The sequence below is a fragment of the Schistocerca cancellata genome, chromosome 1 (assembly GCF_023864275.1).
Source record: "Schistocerca cancellata isolate TAMUIC-IGC-003103 chromosome 1, iqSchCanc2.1, whole genome shotgun sequence".
Taxonomy (NCBI): Eukaryota; Metazoa; Arthropoda; class Insecta; order Orthoptera; family Acrididae; genus Schistocerca; species Schistocerca cancellata.
Genome location: NC_064626.1, coordinates 340007287 through 340022982, shown reverse-complemented (window position 1 = coordinate 340022982; position 15696 = coordinate 340007287). Strand labels below are relative to the sequence as shown.

Below are 15696 nucleotides of genomic sequence, written 5' to 3'. Positions count from 1 at the left end.
GGCGGAGGCGGCAGCGGCGCCGCCGCCGCCTCCACTCCTCCCTGCTACCGAGAGCGGGCCGCAGCTCCCCGGCGCTGCGCAGGTAGCCATAAAGCAGGAGCTGCACTCGGACACGGACGCGGAGGAGGATGCCAACGCGGAAGACGCCGATGCCGAGGGAGATGGCGAGGACTCGGCGGCGCAGGCGGGCAGCGGCGGGCGCACCGACAGCGAGGACGAGAGTCGCGAGGGGTACGGCGTAGGCGGGGGCGGCGCGACGCCGACACCCCCAGCGGGCGGCATCCCGCAGCGGCGCCGCAGCTCGCTCAACCCCGTCAACCTGTCGCTGGCCGACGCCGAGCGCGCACATTCGCGCAGCCCACTGCGCAACTCCAGGTCCTCCGAGTCGGCACCAGACGCGGACAGGGACACCGGCGAGGGCGAAGGCGAGGGCGACAGCCGGGGGGCTGACGAAGCGGACAGCAGGGACGGCGTGCCAGAGGTTAGCTGCGGTGCCGACCGGAATATCGCATTATTTCGCCAGTTCCTTTTTTCCCATCTCTTTCCATATTTCATCTACTACCGCAGCTGGTACAACATGTCTTTGTATAAATCCCTGCTCTGCATTACTGAATGTTCCAACAACTTAAGGGAATGCAGCCAGATAGCACCCTCGACACTCTCCAGTATTTCCACAAACAAAAAGCTCATCATTTTCCAGGCAAAAGGAAACAAAAGATTACTGTGCACAGCAACTGAATATCTCATTGAGCTGAGCTACAGAAACCAGGAAACCAAAAGAGAAGATATACAGAAAAACACCCCCCACCCCCCTACACACACAAATTTAAAGAAGTACCATACAAATAATGTTAACCAACAACAGGTGAGCCAGTAGCGTCTGTCTCTTTGTTGTTAAATGTCAGTGAGCTAGTACTGCAGAGAGGCAGTTTCTAAATGCTGCATTTGTTTCCAAATCAAGGGAACTCTCCCAAAAATACTGCCCGAAATGTGGATATTGAGTCATTTTGAAGTATTTATAATTATGACATTGAGATCTATCAATTTCTTCGTATTTATTTTCTACATGTTCAAAATACACTGTCCAGTCACATTAATGTGACTATCTGTCAGAAGCCTGAATAACTGCCATTTGCAGCAAGGACCACTGTGAGACATGCAGGGAGAGAATCAGTGAGTTCTGGAAGGCACTGACAGGGATATCAGTGCTGTGGCCAGCTGTCCCACAAATTCTCAATTGCCCAAATCATCACCAAACCCCTGCCACATTTCATTCTTGGAATATAAACTCAGTCAGAAGTTGGAAACAATGTGAACAGGATTCATCTAACCAAATGACATTCTTCACATGCAGCATAGTCCAGGTTTTACAGCCCTGGCACCAAATTTTCCTGTTACGATCAGTTCCATTACTGATGAAGGGTTTTGTAACTCCAGCTCACCCCACAGCTTCTTGTTGTGGAGTTCCCTCAATCAGCTCCAACATAATGCACTTGCAACTACACAGAACAATGTTCTGACCATGACTGACACTTGCAATATATTGAGGACATTGTACAAATTCCATCCATTGTCAGATATAACAGTTCCATCTGCAGCCTTGGCAAGCATATGTATTTATATCCAAGCACGCATTTCACATGGTGTTTCCAGAGCTTTGTCCAATCCCTGTATTTTGGTATCAGAATGATCCATAAACATCCATGAAACTTGAACTTTCATGTTTGAGCTAATGACTAGAGATTTGCAGACCTTCAGTAATGTGTATTTTAGACTTTGATTTCAAAAGTTTTCTGATTTCATATTGTGTTGCTGTTTGTGGTACCTTCATATGCATTTTTGCCAATAGGCGTTTGATCAGGCTAAGGACTGTTCGTAGTGGAGTCTTTGGGGCAGCTCAGATACATTACGTTTCGAGTCGTTACCTTGCTGGAAGATCAGAAGGCCTGTGGGATCTGATTCCTGAACATTCTTCGTCAAACAGCCCTACAATATACCCATAGGGATTTGTGCATTCATTTAATTACATATGACAACCAAGGATCAGATGTTGGAGCAGTGTATGTAACGCTGAAACACTGTGGCTTCTACTGGCATCATACATCATAGAGGTCTCTTTCTGTCTATCTCTTTAGCTCTTCTTCAATTTCATTAATTCTGGAGGACAGGATATTGTAATGTGAGTCCAGCCAGTAACAAAACATATAACTGTGCAATTGTAATTACTATTGTGTTGGTTTTTCTACATGATAAACAATCCACATGCTCAGTGTTATTCTTTACTTCAGTTATAGATGACTGACCCACCTACAAAAATGTGGACTACCATTAATGCACACAATAGTTGATTTTAGGTCACAGTGATCTGCTGTAACTGTGACAACCCCCTATAAAATAATGAAGCAATAAAAGGCAAACAGGCGGGCTACTGGCACTAAATACTGTATATTACCTGCTTATAAATTTAGTCACAGCATTCATGTGTCCATATTCTAAGGACACTGCACATTTCCAAGTAGTTTCACGTACCCTTTGTAAGACCTTATTTATTTATCATGAATATAGGCCCCAAACTTCGAAACTAAAATATAAGTGTACCTTAAGTTTTACTGTAACTATTGCTCTACAATAGTATGATAACTATGTCTATGACTTTTTTATGTTTTTCCATAATCACCCCCATAAGAAGTTGTACTAAGGCCTCAGTCCTTTATTAAATGTTACAGTCGTTTATATCGTGAGATATTCATGAAGAAATGCATTAACAATAATTATTTTTATTATTTTATTAATTCACCAGATGTTTTTCATCAATTCACTGTTTTTAGCATGGAACTCACTGATTTTGGCACCTGTCGTTCAGTACTCATGTCGGGGAGTCCCAAATTTTAGGTTCTACATCCATTTCCTCTGGATCTTTTTGGATGTTCATGGACCACAGTAGCATTACTTTACATCAAGTTAATACTTGTTTCATAGATCACGACTAAAACATTTTGTAATGATGTAATGTGGAACATGTCAGTTTAAAATAAACTTTCTTCACTTCTTAATATCTAAAAGTTTGTCTACTGAGTAGAAGGAGCTGTGATTCAGAAATTCTTTTAATTTGTTTTTAAATGTTGGTTAGCTATCTGCCAGACTTTTAATGCTAGTTGGGAAATGACCAAAGATGTTTGTGGCAGCATAATTCACCCTGTTCTGTGCCAAAGTCAGGTTTAACCCAGAATAGTGAAGATCATGATTTCTTCTACTGTTGTAGCTATGTACTTTGCTATTATTTTTGAACTGGGATGAGCTATTAATAACAAATTTCATAAGTGAATATACATATTGCAAAGATACTGTGAATATCACTAGTTCCTTAAATAAATGTCTTTAAGGTGATCTTGGGTGGGCCCCAGCTATTATTCTGCTTATACATGTTTGTGCAATAAATACCTTTTTTGTTAATAATGAATTACCCCAAAATATGATGCCATGTGAAAGCAGTGAATGAAAATAGGCATAGTAGGCTAATTTGCTGATAAGTTTATCACCAAAATTTGTAGTAACCCCAATAGCATATGTAGCTGAACCTAATCATTTCAGCAGATTATCAATGTTCCTTCCAACATCTATGCTCACACCCAGAAATTTTGAACATTCCACCTTACCAACAGGCTTCTGTTCACATTCTATATTTATCAATGTTGTTGTGACATTTACTGCACAGAATTATATGTACTGTGTTTTCTCAAAATTTAGTGACATTCCATTTGCAGAGAAGCACTTAATAATTTTCTGAAACACATTATTTACAATTTCCTCAGCTGATTCTTGTTTCTTGGGTCTGATTACTACACTTGTATCATCAGCAAAAGAACCAGCTTTACATGTTCATGATTACAGAGTGGCAAGTCATTAACCCTTTAACTGCTCTGGACGTGTTAACGCGCACGCCTTTGTGCCTGCCCCTGTGTGCTCTGTTTGCATGTTAACACGTCTAGAGCAGTTAAAGGGTTAATATTTGTTAGGAACAATAAGGGACCCAAAGCGGAACCATGTGGGACACCATTCTTGTTACCTCCCCAGTTAGAGGAGTGTGCTGGTTTTAGAAAGCCATCTGTACCGTTAATTTCAACCTTCTAGATTCTTCCAGTTAAATGTGAATTACATCATTTGTGTGTTGCCCCCCCCCCCCACCCCATTACTTAAACTTATCTAGAAGAATTTCATGATTCACACAGCCTTTGAGAGATCATAAAATATCCCAATGTGATGTTCAATTATTCAGAGCATTTAATACAAGGTATGTTTTTTAAGTAAGCTCCATTTTGTTGTTGACACTAGTAGTTCTTGCGCATACCACAACAAGCATGTGCATCGTGTACCAGCATGCCTCAGGGACAATTGTGCTCAGTTTCAGCACTGTAGCTGATCTGTACGGTTCTCTTCTGTACTTTCAAAATGTTTAAGACTATCAACTCGCCTGCTGCGTGTGAGGTACGCTCAGTGATACTGTTTTTGTCAGCAAGAAATTCATCAACAGATTTGCAAAGTGTATGGTGATACTGTTATGAGTGAAAGCAAAGTGCGTAAGTGGGTATGGAAATTCAAAGATGGCCGTGACAATGTCCTTGATGAGGACCGCACCAATCACCCTTCTTTGATTACAGACAATTTGGTGGCTTCAGTTGAAGCAAGGATTCATGAGAATAGGCACTTCACAATAACAGGTCTCTCAAACAAATTTCGTGACATGTTGAGATCAGTGCTTTACAATATTGTTTCTGAACAACTAAAGTTTAGGAAACTGTGCTCCCATTGGGTCCCAAAACTCATAACAGAGGACCAAGAGGACCACAAAAACCAAAGATTTGAGTGTGCGATGAAGTTCTTGACTCATTATCACTAAGAAGGTGACAGCATCTTGAGTCAGATTGTAACTGGAGACAAAACATGGGTTTTGCATATCACGCCTGACTCGAAGCAACAGAGCATGGAATGGAGACACACACACTTGCCTGTAAAGGTGAAGGCCAAACAGACCCTGTCCCAGCACAAAATCATGGCATCGGTGTTTTGGGATAGGTGTGGTGTCGACTTCATGCAACGAGGAACCACTATCAATGCAGAAGCATACTGTCAAACCCTGAGAAAGCTACGCAGAACGATTCAAAACAAAAGATGCGGCATACTGTCAAAGGGAATTGTCCTTCTCCATGACAATGCAAGACCTCACACTGCAGGTCAGACCCACGATTTATTGAACAGTTTTAGCTGGGAAGTTTTAGACCACCCCTGTACAGTCCTGATTTTGCACCGAGCGATTACCACCTGTTCCTCCACTTCAAACAACACCTCAGTGGCAGCTGTTACAATGATGACGACGACGTGGAAATGGCAGTGAACTCTTGGTTATTGGAGCAGGCGGCAAGTTTTTTTGATGAGGGTATTTTAAAATTGGTTGAGATGTATGATACATGTTTGAACAAACTTGGCAACTATGTCGAAAAATAGAGTGAAGTATGTACTTTCTGAAAATAAATTTACTTTTTTGAAATAACCTTTTGTTGTGTACTTATGTTCAAATGTACCTCACTTAAAACACACGCCTTGTATTTGATTAGTGAAAGCATATATGGCGTTTTCTGTTAAAAAGTCTTTTTGAAAACCAAACTGATGTTTTGTTAGTACTTGGTTTTTACAAATATGTGATGCTGTTCTTGAATACATTCCTTTTTTAAGAATTTTGGACAAAGCTATCAGAAGTGGTATTGGGCAGTTCCTCTTGATTTTAAGTCAAGTATGTTGACAATACATTTCGCCCATTTGCAACCATTCATTCTGCTTATGTGCTCACAAAATTGAAGTTACTGTTTGTGTTGTGGGTTGGCAGGAGAGCCAACACAGGGTTATTAGAGGAAGCCGAAAGGCATGCGTTTTAGCTCACGCAGGCTGGTGTGAGGTCTGGAACAGGTCAAGGAAATTAGAATTTAGAAAAACGGACGTAGCTGGTGGAGTACTTAACTTTAATCCATTAATGATGAGCGTCACTCTTGACTGTACATGATTCATAATATCAATAGTAACTGAACATGGCGCCTTGCTAGGTCGTAGCAAATGACGTAGCTGAAGGCTATGCTAACTATCGTCTCGGCAAATGAGAGCGTATATTGTCAGTGAACCATCACTAGCAAAGTTGGTTGTACACCTGGGGCGAGTGCTAGAAAGTCTCTCTAGACCTAGCGTGTGGTGGCACTCGGTCTGCAATCACTGATAGTGGCGACACGCGGGTCCGACGTATACTAACGGACCACGGCCGATTTAAAGGCTACCACCTAGCGAGTGTGGTGTCTGGCGGTGACACCACAGTTTGTGCGTCATGTCTGTGCATTTTTCTGTTTAAGAATACTTTTGTTGTTTTAACATTTTATGTTAGTCCCCTTCTTAACTATTTGAACCAATTACATTGCGAAAGATCTTTTCATCTTTTCTTCCTTATTCTCCTGAAACATCTGTCCAACATGTTAAAACACTCAAATGCATATAGACACAATGCATTTATTACAGAATTGTAACAATTAATTTGAGTATTTATGGAAGATACCTTTTGTAAACTGTTTTGTCTATCTTGCAGAACTATTTCCATTTCTCTGGCACTTATTTTCAAGGTTTCTTTATCTGGCCCATACTCTGTAATCCATTCACTCAAATATTTAAAGCTATCCAACACTTTAATGTCATGAGTCTGTTGTTTAATGTTGATATTTGACTATATCCATGTTTTTTTTTTTAAATATTTTCAAGCCAGTTTGCTCTGCTACTTCTTTCAGCATATTAATTTCTTCAGTTACTGTTTCAAAATCTTCTTTCATTATGACTATGTTATCTACAAAAACTAGATTGTTTATTTTCACCCCACTCTTTTTGCTCTTAAACTCTAAAGGTTCAAAAAAAATCCAAGATTTTGATTCCATGTAACTTTTTGTATCCTTTGCCTCAATACACAGTTGAAAGAGAGTGATGGGAGCCCATTTCCCTGTGAAATTGCTGTTGTAATTTCAAAGGATTTAGAGAGACACTTAACATTTCATTGAAAGATTGTGTGTGTCACAGCTGTTCAATAATCCTTATTAGATTTTCATCAACTTCTATTTCTGCCAGTATGTTAAGTAACGTAACAGCGTCAATGATGTTTTATGTCTTTTTAAAAGCTATGAACATTGATACGTATTGTCCTCCTCTGGGCAAAACAAAACTGGCCAGAAAATTATCTACAGTAAAATTGGCATGGATTGAACCTTGTTAATGTACATCATGAAAATGTTGGAAATGGCGACCATTGACATTTGTTTGGTGCTGCACTCAATTTTCAGATTGAGATACACGCATAGCAACTCTGCCTGAGGGGTAGCAGCAACAGCATTTTCAGTTTTCTGATGTAACTCTGCCAGTCTGTGAGGGTTACTTGAGCACACATGACCCTTCAACGTGCCTCATTAGTAAATTACACAGGGAGAAAGTTCAGATGATTAAGGTGGTCAGGAAATTGCACTGCCTCTGCTGATTGTCTTCTTCTCACCCAACATCACATGCACTCATGACAGAGTTATCAAGGCAATGCATGCTGTTGCTCCACTTTGCTGAAATTTTACATACAGTCATTTGTCTCTCGTGATGTGACTCTCATTTGTAATGAACAGTTTCTGGACGTACCAGGTAGCATTAACAGTTTGGTAATGCATTGTGTAACAATGCAGACGTCAGACATTATGCAGTAAACAACAATGGCCCTTCCAAGTTCTGATTTTTTCTTTTCCAAATAAGTCAATATTTACAATAAGAGCTTCAAAAGTGCACACATTTATACTACAGTAAAGGCACCAGAACAGTCCAGCATCTCACATGTAGCAAACATCATTCCAAAAATGTTGGGCTACGTGAAAAACAAACTTGATAATGGAAATTATTTCCAGAAATACATCATGCAGTAAATAAAAAAGGAAAATTGTTATTGATAGCAGAGTTTTTTGTTACAAACAAAACTGTCACATCTGTTCTATTGGTGACAAACCATTTTAGAATCCTATTTGATATCTTCCCAGTTTACACTTGACTTGTTGTTATACGTGTTTTTAGATGAGTCATGATACGATCTTGTAGGTTAATAGGCCATTACTACTACTATTATTTGTATTATTATTACCATTATATTACGTGCAGCTTGTATTTTTCTCCCAAGTTCTATGCCGAAATTACCCTAACAGCTAAATAAAGGAGTTCCTTTCCTCTGCAGATGCCGTGCAAGAGCCGCCCGAGCAGTGCCCCAGCCCAGCCACAGGAGAACTCCCGAGACAGATTGAATGAAAGTGAGATACGTCAGCAGACAGTCCAACACACAATCCTGCACCACCACCACCAACATCACCACCACCAACAGCCGCAACACCATCAGGACTACAAGAGGCAGCTGCTGGTGGCAGCGCAGCGTGTCAAACGGAAACAGATGTTTGGGGACGTGTATAGTGACCCGGATGTGGATGTCAGGGTGGCAGCTGACGATGATGCACCACTCATCCGCACATCGCCTGAGAACTATGTGGTGACCCCTCACCGCAAGCGCCGGCCAGGTTTTCACAACTCGCCAGCGCAGAACCCGCCCTTCGTGCCGCTGTGCCCATCCTACCTGGATGACGTGCCACACCACAGGCACCTGCACAGCAGCCCCAGCCCACGCCTGCTGCCGGCACACCCACCCCCACCACCACCCTATTTACCTGCTCCACCCCCAACGGCTGTCGCTGCTCCCGATCGCTCATCTCCAGGGCCTGATGACAAGTATCACCACCACCAGCAGCAACATCACCACCACCACCACCAGCAGCGGCACCATCACCACCATCACCACACCCACCAGCAGGCAGCACCACCACCACAGCCGCCTCCACCCCCTGGTGGAGGGCAGCAGCCACTGGATCTGGTGCCACGTGGGGAGGTCCCACACTGGAGCTCGTGGTCTCTGGTAGCCGCAGGTGCGGGCACCGCGGCAACAGCAGCAGTAGACGATGGGAGTGGCACACCTGGAGGTGGCACCGCAGGTTTTGTGTCTGCGCTGGCGGCAGCAGCAGCTCGCTCTGCTGGAGGTGGCTGTGGTACTGGTGCTGGCACTGGGGCTACAGCAGACAGTGAGTCAGGCACCACGGCATCTGCCGCAGCAGCCGATGTCAAGCCTGTGGTTGCATCCAACAACAAAGTGGTCGCTGTGCGTGAGTACCGCTGCCAGTACTGTGGCAAGCAGTTTGGTATGAGCTGGAACCTAAAGACGCATTTGCGAGTGCACACTGGAGAGAAGCCGTTCGCTTGTCGTCTGTGTGTTGCTATGTTCAAGCAGAAGGCTCACCTCCTCAAGCATTTGTGTTCTGTGCATAGGAATGTCATCAACGAAGGTGGTGAAGGCCGCTTCAGCTGCTGTTTCTGCCAGATGTCATTTGAAACACTACAAGAGCTCATACGACACTTGTCAGGACCGCACAATAATTTGCTGTTGAGCAAAAACCTCCATGGATAGGATGTGTCGCATCCTGTGCTCCACTAGTCACCATTTGTGGTGGGCTACTGCTTCTTATGTTCAGAGTGATATGATACAGGGTAAATTAATAAGCAGTGCGGAGCAAATTCCAACTGTTTTCATACTGTGAATACCTGTGAATGTACCACATTGTCCTGAAAATTACTGCTTTCACAGTTGAAGCTGCAGTTTTGTAAACACGTTTTTGTCACTTAGATTACTTTCTGGTGAGTTTATAAGAGGGAACCTGAGAATTAAGGGAAAACAAACTGAAAAAAATAGTAAACAGGGACAATGGTTCTTATAATCATTTATTTAAAAATATTGATGCCTGTCTTGAAGACAACTGCTAATTGTGTGTGATTTATTTTTCTTCTTAAAAATGATAAATTAGCACCAACTTGCTAACCAAAATTATGCAGTAGAAATTTAAAGAACAGATTAAGGAGTAAGGGTATGAGCCTCCAATTTCCCAAAATCAAATTCATGTAGGAGAGCGGCAGGAGGACTTTGGAGCCCCTTAATTTCTAAAATTGCTTGTCTCTTGAAATACTCACTGTATCAGATTTACAAATATTGATTTGTAATATTTATTTGCATTTTTCTTCTATGGGACCAAAACCATTTTAGCTTTGGGCTGGAAAAATTGAAGCATTAGGGTACAGGATCCCAATGCAGTCTATTCAGGCACACATTCACATGAGATAGCAGGACTGTATTCATAGAAACCTATGTTTTTCTCAGTGTTCCATTAGTGATATGGCAAAGATGGCAGGACTCCAAACAAATGCATTTGATAAATTAGCCTAGCATTTGCACTGATTGTGCATAATAAATTACATGGCTCACATGAAAAGTATTGATTGGAAAAGTAAAGCAACAAGCTTTGTTTATTTGTTCATGTTGCCAATAGCTAAAGCCAGAAAACTGTAAGTTATTGAGAACCTACACAACCACATATAAAACAAGGTAGTTCCTTATATTATATAGTCAACTTTATAATGCATGAAGAATCAACAATAAAATCACATTTTGCCTCTCTGTTTGTCACTATGGACTACAATAACACATAGACTATAAGCAAAAGTTGCATAGCATATGAAATTCAAGGATTTGAATAACAGCTGTTTCTCACGAGATTGGGGCCTCAGATCTTACAATGTGATGCATGTTACAGGACACTCAAAATCTAATCAGCAGCTACTGCTTGAAATGATAACATATTGTTTATGGTTTTGTACCTGTTTAGTAAACGAGAAGTGCCTTGTGATACTTCAGTTTCTCCCAGCATACTTCATGATGAAAGAGTTCACCCCTGAACTCTTTCATCGAGAAGTGCCTTAATTCTAAATGTAATGTTCCATACTATTAGATGTATGTATATGTGCAGTGTATTACTATGATGGCTGTGTTGAATACCTCAGTAGTTTCCAAAAGCAATATTTTATTCTGTATCATATAGGACTGAATTCAGAAAGCACAGGATGCGATTATTAATATAAATTGGTGCCCTAGTGCCCCTAAAGAACAATAGAAGATGTTGTTTGAATTGTGCATAGTGTCACACTCAAAGGAAATATTTTGTAGTGTTCAGTACCTCGTACTGATAATTTATACCTCATTTTCAGTCTACAAGAACTTATATTTCACCCAATGAATAATTTATATCATGTGAATAGACAGTACAACATGATTTGAACTCAGCGAAAGAGTGAATTATCTTGTTAAATTGTTAAGAAAATGTTGTTATGTTAGATGTTTTAATGTTTTTCTTGTGGGATTATTTTAGAAACATTGCTTTCTTAGGAGAATAGTGACATAAAGGTAAAGACTGCATGCAGCTTAGCCTCTAGAGGTAACTCATTTAGCTTTGTAGCACCAATGGACTTATAATATTTAAAGTGTGTTGATCAAGGATACATCGCAAATGATGGCTACCACACTTTTACATGGCCAGATTTTAAAGTTTCATCTAAAAAATTAGTTTTAAACTGAGTTTTCATTTCTTTTTCTTTCTTTAGTTTTGTCCTTTTGCCAGTACTGTGAATAATAGCATATACTTTTTAGCTGTGTACGTAATAGTAACATGAGAGCACTCTTGTGTACATCATTTTCTCTTGACAACCTATTGTGTTCAGCTGAATCTGCACTTAAACTATCACTGCCATTTCTACCAGAAGATAAACTGGACAGGTTTTCTCACTCTTAAATAGTCTTAGCAAACAATAATTTATGAAATTGTAGATGAAAAAAATGATTTCATACTTCAGAATAGTGTACTGTTTCTCTTATTGTTCTAATTTTTCTTGGTGAAGGTTAGTGAATAAGGTACAAGTGATGAACTATTTATAATGTATTCTTGAAGTAATGAGTGCAAAATAAGTGGCCTTTACCATAAAAAAATATTTTTAAGAAGAACATGTTTATACTCGCTGTTAAAATAATGACCTAAATCAGAAATGGTAAAGTGCCTTCAAGTAATGAATTAAACAAAAACTGTCATAAATTATTACAGATGAAATTTATGATTTAAAAATTTTTGTTGAAAGATGATGATAATGTGAATGAGTATTATTGATTGACAAAGTATTCTTTTTTTTAAAAAAAAAAGCAAGTGAATTTTTCTTCTGATACAAAACAAAGAAATAAATGCTGCCATGAAACAACAAACTTTAAAAAAATCAGGTTTTTAAATTAAAATTTTTTTTTCACTGGATCAAAAAATTCAATGTCATCTCTCTATTTTTTATTTCCTACTGTTGAGTGATAATTCACCATCATATTACATGGAAGGCAGCTTAATGTAATGTCAAACTGGCTTCAGTTTCAAGTTCACTCACAGCCTCCCTACAATATAAATTTTTCAAAACACCTGACTTTTTTCGCATAGGTATTCTTTTGGTTCAACATCAATAATTATATTACAAGCTTTCTGCTTCTTGGTGTTTTTGTGGCAGCATTCTATTTCTATCTCTGTTTTTTTAGTTTTTCCTGAATGTTAATGCTGTAAATAAAACTTACATGATGTCACTTAGGAGTAATGTAGTAGCAAGTCATTGTCAACAGGTAGTTCGCAACTTCATTTCAGCCTTGCCATGAAAGCTGCTTTGCTTTTCAAAGAAATTAATTTCCTTCTTTGAGCCTGAAAACTGAGGAAACATTCTGTTTAACTTAAAGTGAGACCAGTTTCTAGAGAAATAGTTTTCGTAATTGAGAACTTGTTGATTTTCCTTTCACTTTGCTCTTATTTTAGGTAGTGTGGAATCAAAGAACAGAAAACTCCCACCGATTGGATTCCATTACTACTGCATATGCATCACAGTGCAGCAAGGCTAATGTGATCTCTTCTGTTATTTGCAGTTGATGTACTGAGGAAATAATGAATTGGCAATGTTCCAAAATTATTATTACTGTTATTATTTAAATCTGGATAGCTGTAGGGGGTCAGGCTCTCTCATAATTAAAGATTTAAGTTGATTCAACAACATTTTTACCTGTTGACATCAATATTGACAAACATGTTTGGACCAACCCTGATCATGTGGCTGGTGCAAAACATATCATGTTACAAATGTATATTTCATTTGCACCAAAGATTTTAGTTTTAATAAAATTATTGTAAAATGTACATATTTTTACAGTGGACTATCTGCACAAATTGCAATTAATAATGTAACATTCTGAACTTAATACAGAGAATAAGGTGACATTTTACTGAAGCTGTTTCTTATGCAGCAGTGAATTAGAACAGATACCCTGAAAATTTTTAGCTGGTACACTGACAGATTCTCTAATACTGAAACAACCAGATGCTTACAGTAATTCACAGGATACACTTCCTCTCTCAGAAGAAATAAACAATCTCTTTTTTCCTTTATTGCTCACTATTTCAACAGTGTGAATTGCAAAATCTTTAAGGATCAACTCATCTTACAAACTGAGAATTGATGGTCTTTTCTTTTCTTTTACATTCTTTAATGTAACTTATATTAGGTGCTGAGTAGTATACAACATGTTTTGAAAGTCAAGGAGCCATACAGTTTTTATACCTGCAGAGATAATGTAAGAACTACTTTCAGTGGTTTCATTATGCTGTACTTTGATGACTCCATAATGAACGTTATGAAGAATACTTGAAACTTGTGACATTAAATAGAGTTATTCAGGATTCTATCTCTTGAAAAAAATCTGTTGCATTATGACAGACCACATAGTTTACCTAGTGGGTAAACTGGTTCTAAGATGACAGAATCATAAATCTGTTCTGTTCAACTATTGCAGATTGGAGTCCATTTGTTACATTAAGAGGAAGTATTTTAAGCAGAATGCAAGTCCGGGTCTTTTATGTAGTTTCTCCTACTGGCGTACAAATGCAATGGAATTCTGCAAAGCTGTTGCTGGTTGCCTTTATTTTCCAAGGAAGTCACAGAACAGGAAGCAGAAATATTCTGAAATAGGGAGGAGCTGTATTAATGGTGCCAATTATTGGTTGATGAAGACGGAAAGTAATATTGTCTCTGTTCGTTTGTTCAGTCAATCATTCATATGCCTTGTTCTGCAAATCCCATCTTGTAGGAAAGCCCTCAGGGCTATAGAATGAGTGGAATCTTACATTAATAAGCAGAAGCAACCACAGAATCACAGAATGCTAGTTCTGTAGGTATCATATGTGTGAATGTGTGACCCTGACAGAGAGAGAGAGAGAGAGAGAGAGAGAGAGAGAGATCTTATCATTAATACAAAATTCAAGGCAATTTTTTTTATTTGTGAAATTTTTGGAGTCTTACATGATCTCAGTATAAGTTTGAGAAAATACTGGGGACTCATTTTGAAACAATTTAGTGATTCCCAATAATTATATAATTTTTTCATTACTACTTCTGTGGTCTCTTCATGTTCCACTCTATTTCTGAGAGTATGTTGCTTTATTAGTGCAGTTGCTCATGTGCCTAATAAACAAAATCAAATTTTCCATCATTCAGCAACCTTTTATTTTGGAACATTAACAGCTTACCATACTATCTGTCATGAATCATGTATGGAAGATATGATCAATAGTCATCACAATTAAAAAGATGCAGGTATTTCAAATTGGTGTTTACTATTTGCTTCAAAGTGTACAGAAGTTTAAATAAATGGAGAAACTGGATATATTTCTTGTTGCACACTGTTCACTCTATTTTTTGCTTTATTCTTGTACCCACCTGCCTTCATAATATAGTGGTGAAATTTTTTAAAATTTTCTCATTCTTGACCACTTAGCATTATGCAGAACATCCAGTGAACCTCTGGAAAATAATAAACTTGGAAAAAAATAATTCAGTCACCAAGGAGGATACATCTTTCTGCTTTACGGGAAACAATGAGTAGGCCTGCTTGGAACTAAAAGAATGAATGCAATGAAAATTTTGTTGTTTGATATTTTGCTTTGTCATTGGCTTACTTTATATATAACACCATCAGGGGTTAAGTGTTGTGAGGTGAGCTGGCACTTAAATACGCTTCTGAATGTTCATGAAATAAGCTAGTGATGATGATCTGATTGCATTAGTACTGTATACATATTTGAAATGATAGTTGTAATGTCAGAAATTATCTTTTAATTAACTGTTTCCATCATCCTGAAATAATGACAGAAACAAAGAAGGCAAAATTTATTTTTATTACAACAATTAAAGCAGTCTTTTATAAGACATTTTTATAATATGTTACAAATGAGAAATGTTCCATATCAGCAATCAGTTTCATGACTGAGATAAAAAATTAAATGGATCTATTTTTTGTAAGTATAAAAAAAACAGTAAAATTTGAACTTTATTCTGAATAAGACAACTTAAGCAGTAAAGATTTTTGTGTTTCACAGTACAACTTAAAGCAGTGATTAATATTTATTTAATGTATATCTAATGATTAATGTTATACTTTTGGTTGTAAATAAATTCCAAGAACATGTTCTCTTTGTAAATATTGTATGTACAGGATGATGAATGTAAAATAAAACAGAAGCTGTTGCACTTTGAGCTGCTTTTAATTACAGTAACTTCTGTTTCCTTAGTGAGACCTCATGACATCTAATTATCACGGTTCAAGTTCTTAAATAGCTCCTTATGGCTGCAGTGATATTTTTATTGCCTACAGTTGCT

The 15696-nt window shown here is 38.8% G+C and overlaps 1 protein-coding gene across 1 annotated transcript in view; it reads left to right on the top strand.

The window, feature by feature from the left end:
• LOC126174959 (transcription factor Ken-like) overlaps positions 1 to 14278 on the top strand; it is a 212909-nt gene extending 198631 nt beyond the window's left edge. The window contains exons 4-5 of the mRNA XM_049921460.1: positions 83 to 481; positions 8282 to 14278. Coding sequence (XP_049777417.1) covers positions 83 to 481; positions 8282 to 9553 — 1671 coding nt within the window. The 3' untranslated portion in view covers positions 9554 to 14278. The remainder of the gene's footprint in view (positions 1 to 82; positions 482 to 8281) is intronic.
• The last annotated feature ends 1418 nt before the right edge of the window (positions 14279 to 15696 follow it).